The sequence below is a fragment of the Nicotiana sylvestris genome, chromosome 11 (genome assembly GCF_000393655.2).
Source record: "Nicotiana sylvestris chromosome 11, ASM39365v2, whole genome shotgun sequence".
Lineage (NCBI taxonomy): Eukaryota > Viridiplantae > Streptophyta > Magnoliopsida > Solanales > Solanaceae > Nicotiana > Nicotiana sylvestris.
The window spans coordinates 150,918,520-150,934,473 of record NC_091067.1 but is presented as its reverse complement, the minus strand read 5'-3'; the positions used below and the strand labels follow the sequence as shown (position 1 = coordinate 150,934,473).

The window sequence follows — 15,954 nt, the reverse complement described above, 5'->3', positions numbered from 1 at the left end:
CTTCAATCCAAACTTATGAGATTCTTCCAAAAATGCTAACTTCCACAATAAGCGCCGAAACGTTCCCGGGTCTTCCAAAACCCAGTGGACATACGCCTAAGTCCGAAATCATCATACGAACCTGCTGGAACCTTTGAATCCCGATTCCAATGTCGTTTACTCAAAAATCCAACCTTAGTCAATTCTTTCAACTTAAAGCTTCCAAAATGAGAATTCTCTTTCCAAATCAACTCTGAACTTCCCGCTATTCAATTTCAACCGTGCACACAAGTCATAATACCTAAAGTGAAGCTATCATAGCCTCAAACTGCTGAACGATGCGCTAGAGCTCAAAACGACCGATCGGGTCGTTACATTCTCTCCCACTTAAATATACGTTCGTCCTCGAACGTGCCAAGAACTACGCTGGGGTTGCCCGAAATCACTATTTAATACCTCGAGCACCTACTCATGCTACCACAACTCAGCTGGGCACCCTAGCTCGATTAATCTGAAGATACCCTTTTTCACTTAGGCAAATAAGCCTTAGATCCCAATTCCAACATCTGAAATTCTCTGCCAGGCCTGTTTCCAACATACGAACACCGTATCAATCACCGCACGATGTACCAGAACATGACTGCATACCCTTGCTGAATTCACACCTTGAACCTCTTTATTCACAGAACCACAATAACATTCTCTAAGCATAATAGTCAAAATTCCACGAATCTGATGCTCCCATTGCACCTCATGACATACATAGGTCTTGCTCTAACTCTTACAATGCCACCACGACAAAAGAGATGTGTAGAAATTCATAACCAACTGCTGAATCAACAAATTATTGGGGCTATACTCATGACAAGAATCATTACCTCCTGCTGAACCAAACAATGGTATTTGCTCTTTAATATTCTTCATATAATCCGATTGCACTGATCTTAGTTCCGATAATCCCATCTCACCCAGTACGAACTACTCAGGCAATAAGCCATCCAGACATGACCAAAAGTCTCATATGATGCTAGAATTGCCAATAGGCTACCAATTCGAATGCGATACAAAAGGAAAACGAACTCTGAAAAGGAAATCCGATTACCCCGCTCGCGAATCATACATGCGATGCGGTCAACATAATTAAACAAACACCCCGCTCGCGAATCATACATGCGATGAGGTCAACATAATTAAACAAACACCCCGCTCGTGAATCATACATGCGACGCGGGCACACAGCTAATATGAGTTTTCCTCAGAAAGATAGGAAACAAAACACATAAAAACAGATATTAGCAATCTGTACTCAACATCACACTATTACGGCATGCAACCCGATCCAAACAATATACCTATGGCGGTGTGCCACCCGATCCACACATAAAATTCACAAAGGAGTTACACACCGAGCTAGATTTCGCATTACAACAAAATACCGAATATCGGTCACAAGCATTCTAAGTGCATAATACCATCCCTGGGGAGACATATAGTGCTACAAGCTATGAACTCAAGTGCAACTGAGGTACGATATACGATCTGAATCTCAAGAGCCATTCCGCTCATATAACATCATCACAAAGTGAAACCTCAACACATAAGGAATTCACCAAGTCGTCTCACAACTCACACGGCGTAATTTATCATTACATGAAATAGTTGACGGTGAAATAACACCATGACTACTCTTCCATAAGGAGCGCATTGCTGAAATGAACACATCTGGCTTGATATAGAGCCCATATTCACATTTAAATACATCCACAGACCTCAAGCTGACTCTGATCGCGCTGAACTAAGCTAATAAACTTTTAAAGGTCTATAATAACTCCCTTTTCTCAAAACACACAAGAATAACCATCATAACCGGAGTAATCCTCCACAGTCCACAACCCAATAAACCGAGTGCCCTCCAGGCACCAATTCTCAATTTAATGTCATCACCACATTCTTCATACTTGGTTTAACTCTTCAATCAATCAAGTGACTACATGTCACACTTATACAACCTTCCCGTAGGGCACGGTCCCACAACATTCCATGACAGATAACAGGTATGTACATCCAAACCACCAGCTGCACTAATGCTGAAAAGCGATCAAGAATCCTTGACCAGGATGCAAAGCCCTTTTTTTCACAAAACACCAATCTCAGGTGATGCTGAAGGCAATACCAATTTACTTTAAACATCGAAACTCTTTTCCTGCTCATCCAAGCTCGTGACATCCTTGTCAACACCGAACTACAACCTTGATCCTCAATTCAAATTCCATACCACGCACTGCACCCATCATGCCAATATACGATAGAACACGATTTTCGTCATAACTCCGGAACCACTAATAGATTAACACTTCATCATATAAAAACCTTTCACTTAACTCACTTCAGGAGAACCATAGCAACACACAGGTGAATTCTCATAACTGCAAAATATGCAAATCTCTAAGTAGTGGTCTAAGCCACCATAGTCCTTTCAGGATCCGCCTACACATAACAGGCCATAACAGTAGAATACTTCTGAATAACATCAATTACGGTGGTCGACAAGCCTTACACGTACCGTCACAAATCACTTGCATAACTTGATCACGCTGAAGGAACTGATCACTACCACCAATATGCCAATTCAACTATGGCTATCCAATCTATCTTCGCCTAATTTATCCTTGATTGCCTTTGAAATAATAATAACACCATTCAACACATAGCTCACTCCATCCGTACTCATCCCGAGTGACCTTGAATCACGAGACCATGCTATCTCAAATTCCATGAACTATTTCATACCTCCCTTGTGCGCACATTCGCATCCTCAACTGGTACGCCCATTCTAATAATCTCTCTACGAATCTGAAGTCCTTTCTAATTTTCCTCCCAAATGCAGCACTACAAGTCAAAAACATCATAGAACATTCTGGGCCTCTTCTCATAAGCTGCTACAAATCTTGATCCTTAATCGTACCTATAAGCTCGAAATCATTAGGTACCACACTTTACTCCTTTGAATCCACCGGGGCTGTTGTTGAGAGCCACCCGCTCTGACTTGGCCCCGAATATAATCTACTCCATGAATCTTCTAGCACATGAATACCCTCTTGACGAAGCACCCGGCAGAATCACTTTCCTTGAAACCCGCATCTATACAAGGCATAAATCCTGAATCCTTCCCCAAGTCTGAACATGAGCCAATAAGGCCAACCATAGCACAGCTTTAACAATCCCTTTGCTCAGATTACCACTTATGTCCTTTTCTCATAGCTGAAATAACCCATCAATATGCTAATAACCAGAAACCTCGCAAGTAGTTAACCATGCAACCCAATCATAGGCGGTGGGACTCTCCCGCTTAGCTTGAAGCCACTATTATACACCTCTAGAATTCACCAAGATTCTTTATCTCTTATTGACATGACCTCGCGCAATTAAACCGCCAGATTCCTTGAAATCCTTCCGTTAGCACTTCATGAACACCTTGAATTTCCATCAATATTCACATATTCGACCTCTTACCGGAATGGCACAGTAAAATCCTCCGTATAAGCTTTGCCAACCACGTGACTGCTAACCTGCTCACAGGGAATAACCCACATGTGGAAATCACTTTCCGACATCTTCTAACGCTGTTGCACGGGGTACAATCACTACACATCAATAACCTATACTGAGTCTGAGCTCACTTACTAGCTGCACAAGTCCATTTACCCCTCGTGGACATCAATTAGATGTGCGGCAACATCCTTCCAATTCAAAGTTATGTTGTATCCTTCTTCATTTTAAGCAGCTCCTTTCCATTATATCAAATCTCCTACTGCATAATAGCCCATGCTCCAAATTAAATTCGTAGGCCCCAATCACCAGTGTCTAAAATTTCCAAATCATTCCAAACTCTTCTCAAGGTGCGTGGTCATCCTACCACCAAGATCATATGCAACTCCGCCACTCTCCCACTTTGGTGGAACTCACCCCTTTAATCGACTACTCGACCTTTGCTTCTTATACTTGGCCTTCTAGAAATTTTAACCACCGTCTGACACTCCCCATATGTCCTTCCTCATCCTTTGTCGCTCAGTTGTTGCCTTAAATAAAATCTATCTTCGTAACACTTGAACCCACAAATCGCTACTAACTTTAAACCTCTCCGAAGATCATTTTCTCTCGAGTCGTCAGCATTAGAAACACCGATTCAATCCAGAACCACAGCACCCCGCAATAACTAACAGTCGTTCCTCTAATATTATTTCACAATATCTTACCCCAAAGGCGAATTGCAGAAGACCATAACACCGGTGAACTTAACACATTCAATCGCGGACGACGACACCACATCGCAGATGAAAATCCCATCACGCTTGAAATCACCAAGACTTGTTACTCCATCACTCCAAATCTGGACGTCCCTAGGCCAATTGCCTTTCCTCTGCCAGAAATTATTTCATATCTCTGAATTGTGCACTGAGTAGGCTTCCTTTCAAATCATTCACTGCCCCAACACATAGGCAAGTATCCTGCTATCAAGTCATTACTGTGCGATAACCAATCATGAGCATCATAGCAACCTATGCATAGCCTCTAAGCTCTTAGAAGCACAACTACCGAGCCGAAATGATAGAAAAATCCTTCCGCAAGGCGACGACAATAGCCCAATCAACTATACCGAGAGAAACATCACGCACCACGTCCGTAGTACCATTACAATTCCTCAATTCTTTATTTATAACAAGCGATTTGCGTCATGTAAGGTTGAGTAGGAAGGAAACAAGGGCATAATCCCCAAGGAATCAAATTGTACGATGAGGAATCAAGAAGGAAAGTGCTCCTAACAGCCTTGTAGCCTCTCGAAGATAAGTACAGACGTCTCCGTACCGATCCGCAAGACTCTACTAGACTTGCTCATGATTCGTGAGACCTAAAGGAACCTAGTGCTCTGATACCATATTGTCACGACCCAAAATCTACTAAGGGTCGTGATGGCGCCGAACACCGCTGTCAGGCAAGCCAACCAAAATACTTAATTAAATCCTCGTTTTAATAATTTTGAAAAGTATGATTATTCCTTCAATTTTCACCAGTCAAAGTTAATCGTTTCAAATCACACATGAATGTTAAGAAGTTAATACAAGATATCCCATAATCATCCCAGAACCCGGTGTCACAAGTGCATGAGTATTTACTAGGGAATGAAACAAAATATAATAACTGTTCGGGATACAAAGTGGACAAAAATGAAAAAAAAATAGTAAAAACTCTGAAGGGGACTCTGCTAGCTGCGGGTCGTGTCGATAAATGCAGCTCACCTAAGTCTCTGTATCAACCATGCCGCTAAGCCACTAGCCACATATGAACCTGTACAACAAAAATGCACAACAAGTGTAGTATGAGTACGAAAATAACGTGTACCCAATGAGTATCTCGTCTAATCTCGAAGAAGTAAAGACGAGAGGTCGACTTCAACACTTACTAGTGGTCCATTGATAATATAGTAAAAGTGTGAGAAATTCATGGATTCATAGAACAAAATTAAACTCATAAAGCAGGAAAGCAGGTAAACAACTTCTCAAATAATAAAGGATATCCAAAGATTTGCTTTTTATTACCTTTATCAATTTATCTGTGGCCAGGAAAGGCAAATATCAACATTTAAAATCCCCAATCAAGAAATACAAGCATGCGCATACCAGGCCGAGGTCGTACGGTCTGATCCAATAGAAATGTAAAATGTGCACTGCCGAGGGTCGAACGGCCCGAACCATAGATGCATCTATCACCCCGCTCGCGAATCATCCATGCGACGCGGTCAACATAAAATAAACAAACACCCTACTCGCGAATCATACATGCGACGCAGGTACACATAGAATCACATATTCAACAGTTAATCAAGACTTCATCAGGGAACAACTATCCAAGGAAAATCCAATTCTCTTTTTACAATTCAAGAAAATGAAGCTTAATCTTTTAGAAATTCACTTACTAATCTGATGTGATCTAAGCAATTCAAACCATCAATAGGATTAAAAATATTTCCAAGTACAGCATGCTTTTGGGTCCTAGACTACCCGAACAATAGCATAATAGTAGCTACGCATGGACTCTCGTCGCCCCCTGCGTACGTAGCCCCCACAAATAGGAGCACATAACCAATTAACTCATCTATGGGGACAATTCCCTCTTACAAGGTTAGAAAGGAGACTCACCTCGCTCCGAAGATCCATAACCGGCATTCCACGCTCTTCCAAAGACTCGAATCGATGCACAATGCTCCAAAACTAGCCAATAACTATGCAAATCCATTAATATATGTTCTATTACTCATTACAATCCAATTTATAACAATTCCTAACCCCGATCGAAAAGTTGACAAAATTGCCCATGGGCCCACGTACCCGGATTCCGAAATTTTTCGAAGATAAAGTTTACCCATGAACTCACGAACTCAAACATATGATTTTCTCCTAATTCCATGCCCAAAATCGTAGTACAAATTCAAAATATAAATTACTAGGTCTTCCATCAAAAACCCACATTTCTCACAAATTTTCATGTCTAATCCATATATAATCCAAGTACTTAACTCAAAACTAGTAGAAACCACTTGCCCTGACATGGATGACCAAGATGGAGCTCCAAAATCGCCCAAAGATCGGCTCCCATGGAAAAAATGGAGTTGAAATGAGCTAAACCACTGTTTTAAACAACCTTACTAATTCCAGCATTTCCGCACCTGCGGTCACCTGACCGCTTCTGCGGTCCCGCAGGTGCAGGCTACCCTCCGCTTCTGCAGTCCTCCTCCTAGACTCAACTTTCGCATTTGCGATCCTCCTTCCGCAAGTGTCGTCACGCGTACAAATCGACCGCATCTGCGGTCCCAGCCTGGCCAGCACATTTCCGCGTCTTTGACCCAAGGGCCGCTTCTGCGGCTCCGCACCTGCGGCCCAAACCTCGCAGGTGCAGTTACACCAGAAGGCAGCTAATCTCTTCTTCTTCAAATTCCAAAAATTGATTCGTTAACCATCCGGAAATCACCTGAGGCCCCCAGGACCCCAACCAATCATACCAACCAGTCTCAAAACACATTATAGACTTGGTTGAGGCCTCGAATCATATCAAACAACGCTAAAATCATGAATCGACTCCCAATCCAAGCTTAAGGAACTTTAGAATTTCAAACTTCTATATTCGATGACGAAGCCTATCAAATCATGTCCGATTGACCTCAAATTTTGCACACAAGTCATATTTGACATTATGGACCTACTCCAACTTCCGAAATTGGATTGTGACCCCAATATCAAAAAGTCCACTTCCGGTCAAACTTCTCAAAAACCTTCAAATTTCTATCTTTAGCCAAATGACTCCAAAATGACATATAGACCTCTGAATTCACTTTCTATCGCGCTCCCACTACCAGAATCACCATGCGGAGCTATTCCCAGACTCGAAATCTCAAACGGACATTGATAACCCTGAAATGCACTTCAATCCAAACTTATGAGATTCTTCCAAAAATGCTAACTTCCACAATAGGCGCTGAAACGTTCCCATGTCTTCCAAAACCCAGTCCGAACATACACCCAAATCCGAAATCATCATATGAACCTGCTGGAACTTTTGAATCCCGATTCCGAGGTCGTTTACTCAAAAATCCAACCTTAGTCAATTCTTTCAACTTAAAGCTTCCGAAATGAGAATTCTCTTTCTAAATCAACTCCGAACTTCCCGGAATTCAATTTCGACCGTGCGCACAAGTCATAATACCTAAAGTGAAGTTGCTCATGGCTTCAAACTGCTGAACGACGCGCTAGAGCTCAAAACAACTAGTCGGGTCGTTACAGGCAGAGACTGTAGCGGCTGCGTGTTTTTCCGGGGTTCCATATATATATATATAAGAGTTGTTGTTTTGTTTATCTTTATACACTGATATACTAACAAAGATAAAGTGATTAACATTAAAAAAAATTGATTCGTCATTTGTAACATTTGTCCATTTGCAATTTCGATCAGCCGATTTATTGAATAAATGATTATAAATTGGATAGAGATTCATAACAATGAGACTTATATCCCAGAAGTTTCTAACTTGTTTTGAGTAATTAAATTAACACACTAATAATCAAATAACTAATTGATTAATGGAACAGTCACTTTGAAGCTATATTTCTCTAAAACTAATTTATTGTTGCACAATATAACAACTGCGTTATGAGTGGGAGCTGGAAGATAACTTAAAGATTCAATTCCTAAAAATTTCCTTGTGGAGAACTTAAAGAGATAACATTTGACTTGTTTAATTTATTAAATAAATCACATGAGCCCAGAGCTATGAAGTAACCTTTACATTAAATATCTTGATAAGGAAAATTATAAGTTGACCTAATTTATTAACCTTTGTTTATTTTGAAAGTAGGCAAATATTGAAGTAAAAGCTCCTTTTCATTAATTATGTTGGAAGGTAGGTCAATAAATTTAAAGCAAAACAAAAATACTAGTATACTACTAGTAGCAAACTCTTTACTTTCTAAAAACGCATGGATAATATATAATGTACTACGACAGGTAAAGGGGTGGGGTAAGGTAAAGGGTTTTTGATACATCTGGAAAAATCGAAATTAAGATTAGAAATTTTTAACAAACATGGTCAAGAATTATTACTCTTTCGTTTCGACTCAAGAAAAAAGGAATTTTCTACACCCCTTTCTTGTGTCGAAGACTAGAAAGACAAATAACCCCTCCTAAAAAATTTTGTTCCATATTGTATTTTGTGAATCACCTCAACTAATTTCTTTTTATATTATGGTATAGTCGTTTGGTATCACAAGTTCACTGACTCGACTAATACAAATTAATGTTGTATAGAGATTAATGGAGAAAACACTCCTAACCAGGGTTTCTTTATTCTCATGCTCAAGCATGAGACCTCTGATAAAGAAGCGATTATACCAACCCACCACTCCTTCGGGATGTACCTAAACTAATTTCTGAAACAAAAGTGTGAAATAAAAAACAGTGTATCGTAATTACATATTCTTTTGAAATAACATTTGATAATCAAAAAATAGGAAAAATGACACTGTATAGCTTCTCTCAAAATAATATCCGAAAAAATGTATATTTTTTGTATATATATACATTCTGTATATTATATACAAAAATTATACAAATTTTATACACTTTTTCGGCTACCAAATGTAAATAGTTTCTGGCAAGGGCTAAAAGTGATAATACCAATGGCGCATCGACATAAAATTAGTGTTTGTTTTAAGAAAAGGTTTATCACAAATACTTAGAAAGATGGGTTTAAAGAGACCAAATTTTGGCTTTAGAAAGTCAGAACAATGTATTGTGGGGGGGGGGGGGGGGTTGCTTAAAACTTTGAAAAGAGAAAATAACTCATATAAGAATCAAATGATCATTGATTCATTTGTTTTGATTCAACAAAATCTCTCTACCTATTCTCTCATTAAAAATGTCTAAAATTGACAATTCTGCTGTCCTTAGCATTTGCAAAACAGTTCTAGTTTGTGGTTTAGTTCTATACGTGGGCACCATTATTCTTTTCAATGAGTCTAAATGTTCATCTTCTGATTTTTTCTCTCCCTTGAAACTCACTATCTCTCCTTCTAATTCTCAAACAAATACATTATCAAATGATGCAAAAACCAACAATGCCACAAATATTAGCCATCTTCTTTTTGGACTTTTAGGGTCAGAAAAAGCATGGCATCATAGAAAATCCTATATTGAATCTTGGTGGAGACCAAATATTACAAAAGGATATCTTTTACTAGATTTTCCTCCTAAAGGTGATCTTTTACCTTGGTCAATAAATTCACCTCCTTATAAAATATCAGATGATGTTCCAAAACTTGTTGAAGAAACCAAACATGTTGATCCAACAGTTTTAAGATTAGTTCATGGGATTATGGAGGTGTTTAGAGAAGAACATGAAGGTTTAAGATGGTTAGTGATGGGGGACGACGATTCAGTATTTTTCGTGGATAATATGGTTGATATTCTCGCGCAATATGATCATACGAAGTATTATTATTTTGGTGGACACTCGGAGTTTATATTATCGAATTATTGGTACTCGTTTAATCAAGGTTTTGGTGGAGCTGGATTTATATTGAGTTATCCTTTGGCTAAAGCATTAGCAAATAATATGATGTCTTGTTTAAAGAGATATGCTCATTTGAAAGCTGCTGATAGAACTACAATGACTTGCATTGCTGATATTGGTGTCAACCTTTCTCCTCTTCAGGGTATTCATCAGGTAATTTTTTAAAAAAAAAAAAAATACAGGCAAGAATCATTAAGTAGTTATATGTTTGGATAAAAGTGCTGAAAATAATAATAAACAGTTAATGTATTTGATTTTCTAATGATTAAAATGCCCTAAAGTTATTTACTGAAAATATCAACTACTAGAAAGTATCTTTAGAATGAGAATGACAAATGATGAAAAACACCCTTAAAGCATCTTTAGGGGTGTTTTTTCAAAAAGGGTATTTTTGAAATTACAAAAAGATATTATGAAAAAAATATTGGTCTAACTAAAAGGTCTCTTTAAGCTGAAAAACCCTTGGGGGTGATCAACTTACAATTTTTAACTGATTCTGACTTTATAAACACTTAGTATAAATAATTTTGGTATTTATCAAACGCGTAAATTTAATTAAAAAGTGTTTTTAAGTCAGTCAAGCCAACTTACAAGTTTACCAAAAAACTATCTTACTTTTAACCTTTATTAATTCTTCGATATTACTTTGCAGATTGATCTACGTGGTGACCTATCAGGATTTCTATCATCTCATCCAAAATCTCTATTAATGTCTCTTCACCATTTTGACATGGTTGAACCAATTTTTCCCTCTTTAGACCGTGCACACTCAGGATTTCATCTCTTAAACGCTGCAAATTATGATCAATCAAGAATGTTACAACAAACCATTTGCCACAAAAGATCAAGTAATTGGACATTTTCAGTTTCTTGGGGTTACTCAGCTCATATTTATGAGAAAATTATGCCTAGAAGTTGGATTCAAAATCCAATTGAAACATTCAAAACATGGAATAAAAGTCCTAGGCCACCACATTACATGTTTGACGTTAGAAGTCCTTCTTTGGATCCTTGTGAAGCTCCTCATGTTTTTTTCTTCAAATCTGTTGAGAGAAATCCAAGAAATGAAATTGTTACTACTTATACTAGAGGATGGCCAAGAGGGATTGGAGCTTGTTTGTCTTCTGGAAATTATTCTGCAGAATATGTTTCTGAAATTCATGTTTACTCATCAGCAACAAAACGTATTGAGGTAATGTTCTCTACTTCCATAATCTCGTAATTTTGTATGATGATATTGTATGGGGGCTTTGGAGCAACGATAAAGTTGTTTTCGTATGACCTATAGGTCACGGGTTTGAGCCGTGGAAGCAACCACTAATATTTGAATTAGGGTAGGTTGTCTACATTATATCCCTTGGGGTGCGGCCCTTCCTGCGACCTACGTGACCGCGGAATACTTTCTGCACCGCGCTACTCTTTACACCGTAAAGCAATGAAACTAGTCACCTAAAAGTAATAGTTTAACGTAAGGTAATATTCCCGCTAGAACATGTTAAAATATACTGCTAATACATAGTTAAATCCATTTCTATATATGCAAATACTGAAGGCAATTGGTTTCAATAGTTTTAACTGCTTTTCTACTTAAAAGGGTCAAGAAATTATTAGTTTACCATAATAATATATTTTGGCTCCGGAGACTTCATGAAAATAAATAACATCAAATAAGAAGATCCATTCATAATTTGCTGTAACTTGCCAATTCAGGAAAGAGAATTAAAGAGATTAATTGAAAGTAACTCAACATACGAGATTGCAATCATACAAAGCAAGAATATAAGAAAATAATTCTGCAGAAATTTTTATATATAGATATAGAAGAATATATTTTATAATTTATTATAAGTTTGCTTCTGAAATAATGTGAGTGAGTTTGTGTTAAAGTATTTCTATTGCTTATAAATTAATTTAATGAATAATTTCTAGGTCAAATGCATCTCCTTTCTCATTGACTTCTAGTTTTCTATACATTTTTCCAATTATAACATTAATCACCTTGAAAGGGCGAGAGATTAGGTTGACCCAATATAATTTATAGAATTTGAGGTTTATACATTCTCTTTTTCTTTGTAACGGTAGTGTCTGGGTCAGCTAGCGCGTACACTAATTTTACAGGATACCTACTACCTCATATTAGTATGCGCACCGCGTAACTCTATCCACTAAGACTTAATAGATGAAAAGAAGTAACTTAATATTTTAGTCTCGACATAATTCTGAACCTGAAACTTGATGGCTCTTTGGTGTTTGTAAATCATGTTAAGGACTAAGAGAAGTATTTCTTTCTTTAGGTATCAGTTTTTTTTCCCTTTAATTTTTCACAAACAACATTTAGCATTATTAATTAATTAGCTTAATTTGAAAGAACTAAATCATAATGCCAAGTCCTACGTGCTATTAAGTGAAGACAATTGGAGTGAAACATGCTGCCTTTAGGGAAACCCCAAAGTATATTCTCCCTCTTCTAGAAGTACTTTGACAAATGGAGAAATAATAATAACATGACAAAAAGAAGGCCAACCTCGTACATTCAAATTACAAAAATCATGATTGAAAATGAGTTTTTGTTTAATTGTGTTTGTATGTCAAATGAGTTTTATTATATAAAGACATTTGGTTGTTAATAAAAGATTATTTAATTTAGACTATTTGGAATTTACTGATTTACTAATCTATTGCTAAATGACTCATGGCTAACAATATTTTTAATAATCTATTATTAATCAGTTTTTGTTTGCAACAAATTTATGCAGAGAAAAATAAAAGTGCAATCACAAACAACTATAAAGAAAAAATAATTTTATTGATAAACATTGTAGGTTACAACTCCATTTATCCCTTGATTATTCCCTCAAGACATATTATCTTTGATCTCTAAATGAATATTCCAAGAGTTTTATGGAATTTCGGAGATCTCATATTTGATCTCTTTGTGCATATTCCGAGAGTTTATGGAATTGTTGAGATGTCTCTTCAAAGGAATATGTATTCCTTTATATAGGTGTGCATTAGAGTTTAGGGTAGAGAAACCTCCGAGAAACCCTGATAGACTCATAGGATTTCAAGAGTCTTGTAGTATCTTGAATTTAGGATTTAGCTTGATCCGTTAAAATCTTGATGTCTACAATTTCTAAGTAGGATTAGCAACAAATTTTGTTGTTTAGCTATAGAATTTGTCCGTCACTAATTCATGTTTGTTTAGTAGTTTCCATTCCCCCAATGAAAAAGAAAAAAAAAAGGAAAAGAGAGAGAAACTTGCAAAAATCTCCAATCTGATCATTTTTTTTTTTGTTGTTGTCATTTTTCTTTTCAGATTGATAGGTGTGAATGTTGTGATGTAATTCATGAAGCTGGATCAAATAAGGCTGAAATCAAGTATAGAGAGTGTATGATAGATGAGATAATAGCTTGATTATTCCATAATATGCTGTTGTATAAGCAATTATGTCAATTTTCTTTTTTTTCCTTATTAGTATATTTTTTTTCCAAAAGATAATTGTTATGTACTTAATTCAACACATGAAAGAGTCATGTAATGCTGAAGAGATATGTAACTTCTGCACACATAAATATGTAGCTTAATTATCTATTTTTTTAGACGGAATTTAATAAAATTTTATTTTGATTCACATCGAAAGATCGAGCAATTATCTTGCGTCTTTTACTTTTCATTTTTAGTTATTCTCCTCGAGCAAAATAGATACATAAATAGAAAAAAATTACAAAGAGAAAATAAAGTTATCGTAAATGCAATCACGTGTATAGTATATACTAGGAGTACATGAATTGTGAAGAAGAAAAATTTCACAGTCTATGTTGTACTTGAATTATAGAGAAGAAAATAGGTCCAATCAATAATGTAAAATAGTATTTTTCACCTTATAAGATTTTTCACCTTATCTTCAACAAATGAATAATGTAGAATAATATTGGAGTCCTAACCATTGCACCTCTTCCTTATTAAAGTTTTCTTATATATACGGGTCCTTCAAAATCAATTTTAGAAAGCAGCTCCCCCTTCTTTCTAAAAACTTGAGACTACCTCTACCAACTCAACTGTCCCAACCAATCTAGATGGACACAGATTCAGAAATGATCCTTATTCCACCCAAATCACCCGACATTAACATTGATGATAGTATCAAGAACTCTGGACATCAACAAACCACATTTAAAAACAAGTTAATTAAGGGAACTAAAGAGGCGGATATCATTTTTGAATCTACCGGCCCCCTATCCAATGGTGCTTACTCCTCATCAAGATATTCGGAAGTTAATACAACTGAGAAAGGAAAAATCATCCTCTCACAAGAGGATAAGGAACGCATGTACATGCCTTGGAAATATTCCATAATCCTTAAATTACAAGGCAAACGAATTCTCCATCAAACCCTTAAAGAAAAGGTCCAAGATCTATGGAAAGTAAATAAAAACTTTCCTCTAATTGATTTGGGAGCAGACTACTATATTGCTAAATTTCAAAAACAAGATAGCATGAATCAAGTCCTACAAAATGGACTATGGTTCATCTTTGGTCACTTCTTATCTTGCCAAAGGTGGGAATCGAATTTTATAACGTCCAATGCTAAACAAATATGCACAGTTGTATGGGTCCGGCTACCTAAATTTGCCTATTGAATTATACGATGGAATTATTCTCCAAAAAATTGGTAACTCAATTGGGAAGCTCTTAAAAGTTGATGCTTGTACTTCCTCCACCTTGAGAGGGAGATATGCTAGGTTTTGTGTAGAATTGCCAATGAACAAACCAGTGGCCAAATTCATACTTATAGAAGAACACAAACAAATTATTGAATATGAAGGAGACAAGATACTGTGTAAGAACTGTGGTTCAATAGGTCACATAGTTGGCCAATGTTCTATGATATTAAAATCACTATCCTAGATGGAGAACATTAAAGAAAGATCTGACCAAATGCAAGGCACTCAAAGTTCCATTACATCAAGCAATGGGGACATCTGGCACACCGTTTCTTTTCAAAAACCAAGAAGGTCAGTTAGGAAAATTCCAGATGCAGGGATGGAAACTTCTACGGAGGAAGGTATTAATGTTAAATTATTTAATGCTTAAACTGGTAAGTATATCAACACCTAAAAATTTAAATTTGTCAATAAACACTCTAATACCTTATCTTTAAATAAGGATGTTAACTGCCCTACTCATATGGCTTATTCCACCAAAGCCATGATAAACGAGAATAAAGCTGGGTTCAGGCTGGAAAACAGCTTCTCAAAGTTGTGCAATGAGCACATGGTTTTGGATGTTAACCCTCCTAAAAATAATAATTTATTATTCAATAAACATAACAAGCAGCAATCCACGTGTATGCTCGACACTACTAAGTGTGCTACTAGTAATAATACTTTTACTAATCTCATTACCCTAGTCCCTAATATATCTTCTAGTAACCACCAACCAAGTCATCTTGCTAATGACCCCAACAGTATTAATTACATTACCTCTAATGAGTTCACCACTAAAAACAAAAAGTCTGTTAATGCCAACCAACACTTGTCCACTAAAACATCTCCAAATGAACAAATGGACGAAGACACACGACAAGTGGTAGAACAGTGCCATGCGCTATCCACTCCAAAATCTTCTTCTAATATTCCTACGCTAACCAATTCAGAATGCATGCATGTAGAGACAATTATAACCTACCCTTCTACCCCCTCTAATTTAAGTGAAGACAAATATCCCAAACATGCCAAGGCTTCCATTGAACAACAGAAGGAGATACAGGCTTATACAACTCCTTCGTCCACCAAGGCCACTGAACATGGCAAACCTTCCACCACTACCAAACCAACTCCCAAAAACCCAATAA

At 36.9% G+C, this 15,954-nt stretch overlaps 1 protein-coding gene across 1 annotated transcript; it reads left to right on the top strand.

Moving 5' to 3' along the window:
• The first annotated feature begins 9,432 nt into the window (after window positions 1–9,432).
• Window positions 9,433–13,682, top strand: LOC104243860 (uncharacterized). The gene is made up of 3 exons (XM_009799122.2): window positions 9,433–10,252; window positions 10,752–11,291; window positions 13,416–13,682. The coding sequence occupies exons 1-3, from the start codon at window positions 9,446–9,448 to the stop codon at window positions 13,512–13,514; spliced, it is 1,446 nt and encodes a 481-aa protein (XP_009797424.1). The 5' UTR covers window positions 9,433–9,445; the 3' UTR covers window positions 13,515–13,682.
• The last annotated feature ends 2,272 nt before the right edge of the window (window positions 13,683–15,954 follow it).

Coding starts and splice junctions, on each gene's coding strand:
- LOC104243860 (XM_009799122.2), top strand. CDS start 9,446: ATGTCTAAAATTGACAATTCTGCTGTCCTTAGCATTTGCAAAACAGTT. Junction 10,253..10,751: donor CTCTTCAGGGTATTCATCAG/GTAATTTTTTAA, acceptor ATTACTTTGCAG/ATTGATCTACGTGGTGACCT. Junction 11,292..13,415: donor CAGCAACAAAACGTATTGAG/GTAATGTTCTCT, acceptor TTTTCTTTTCAG/ATTGATAGGTGTGAATGTTG.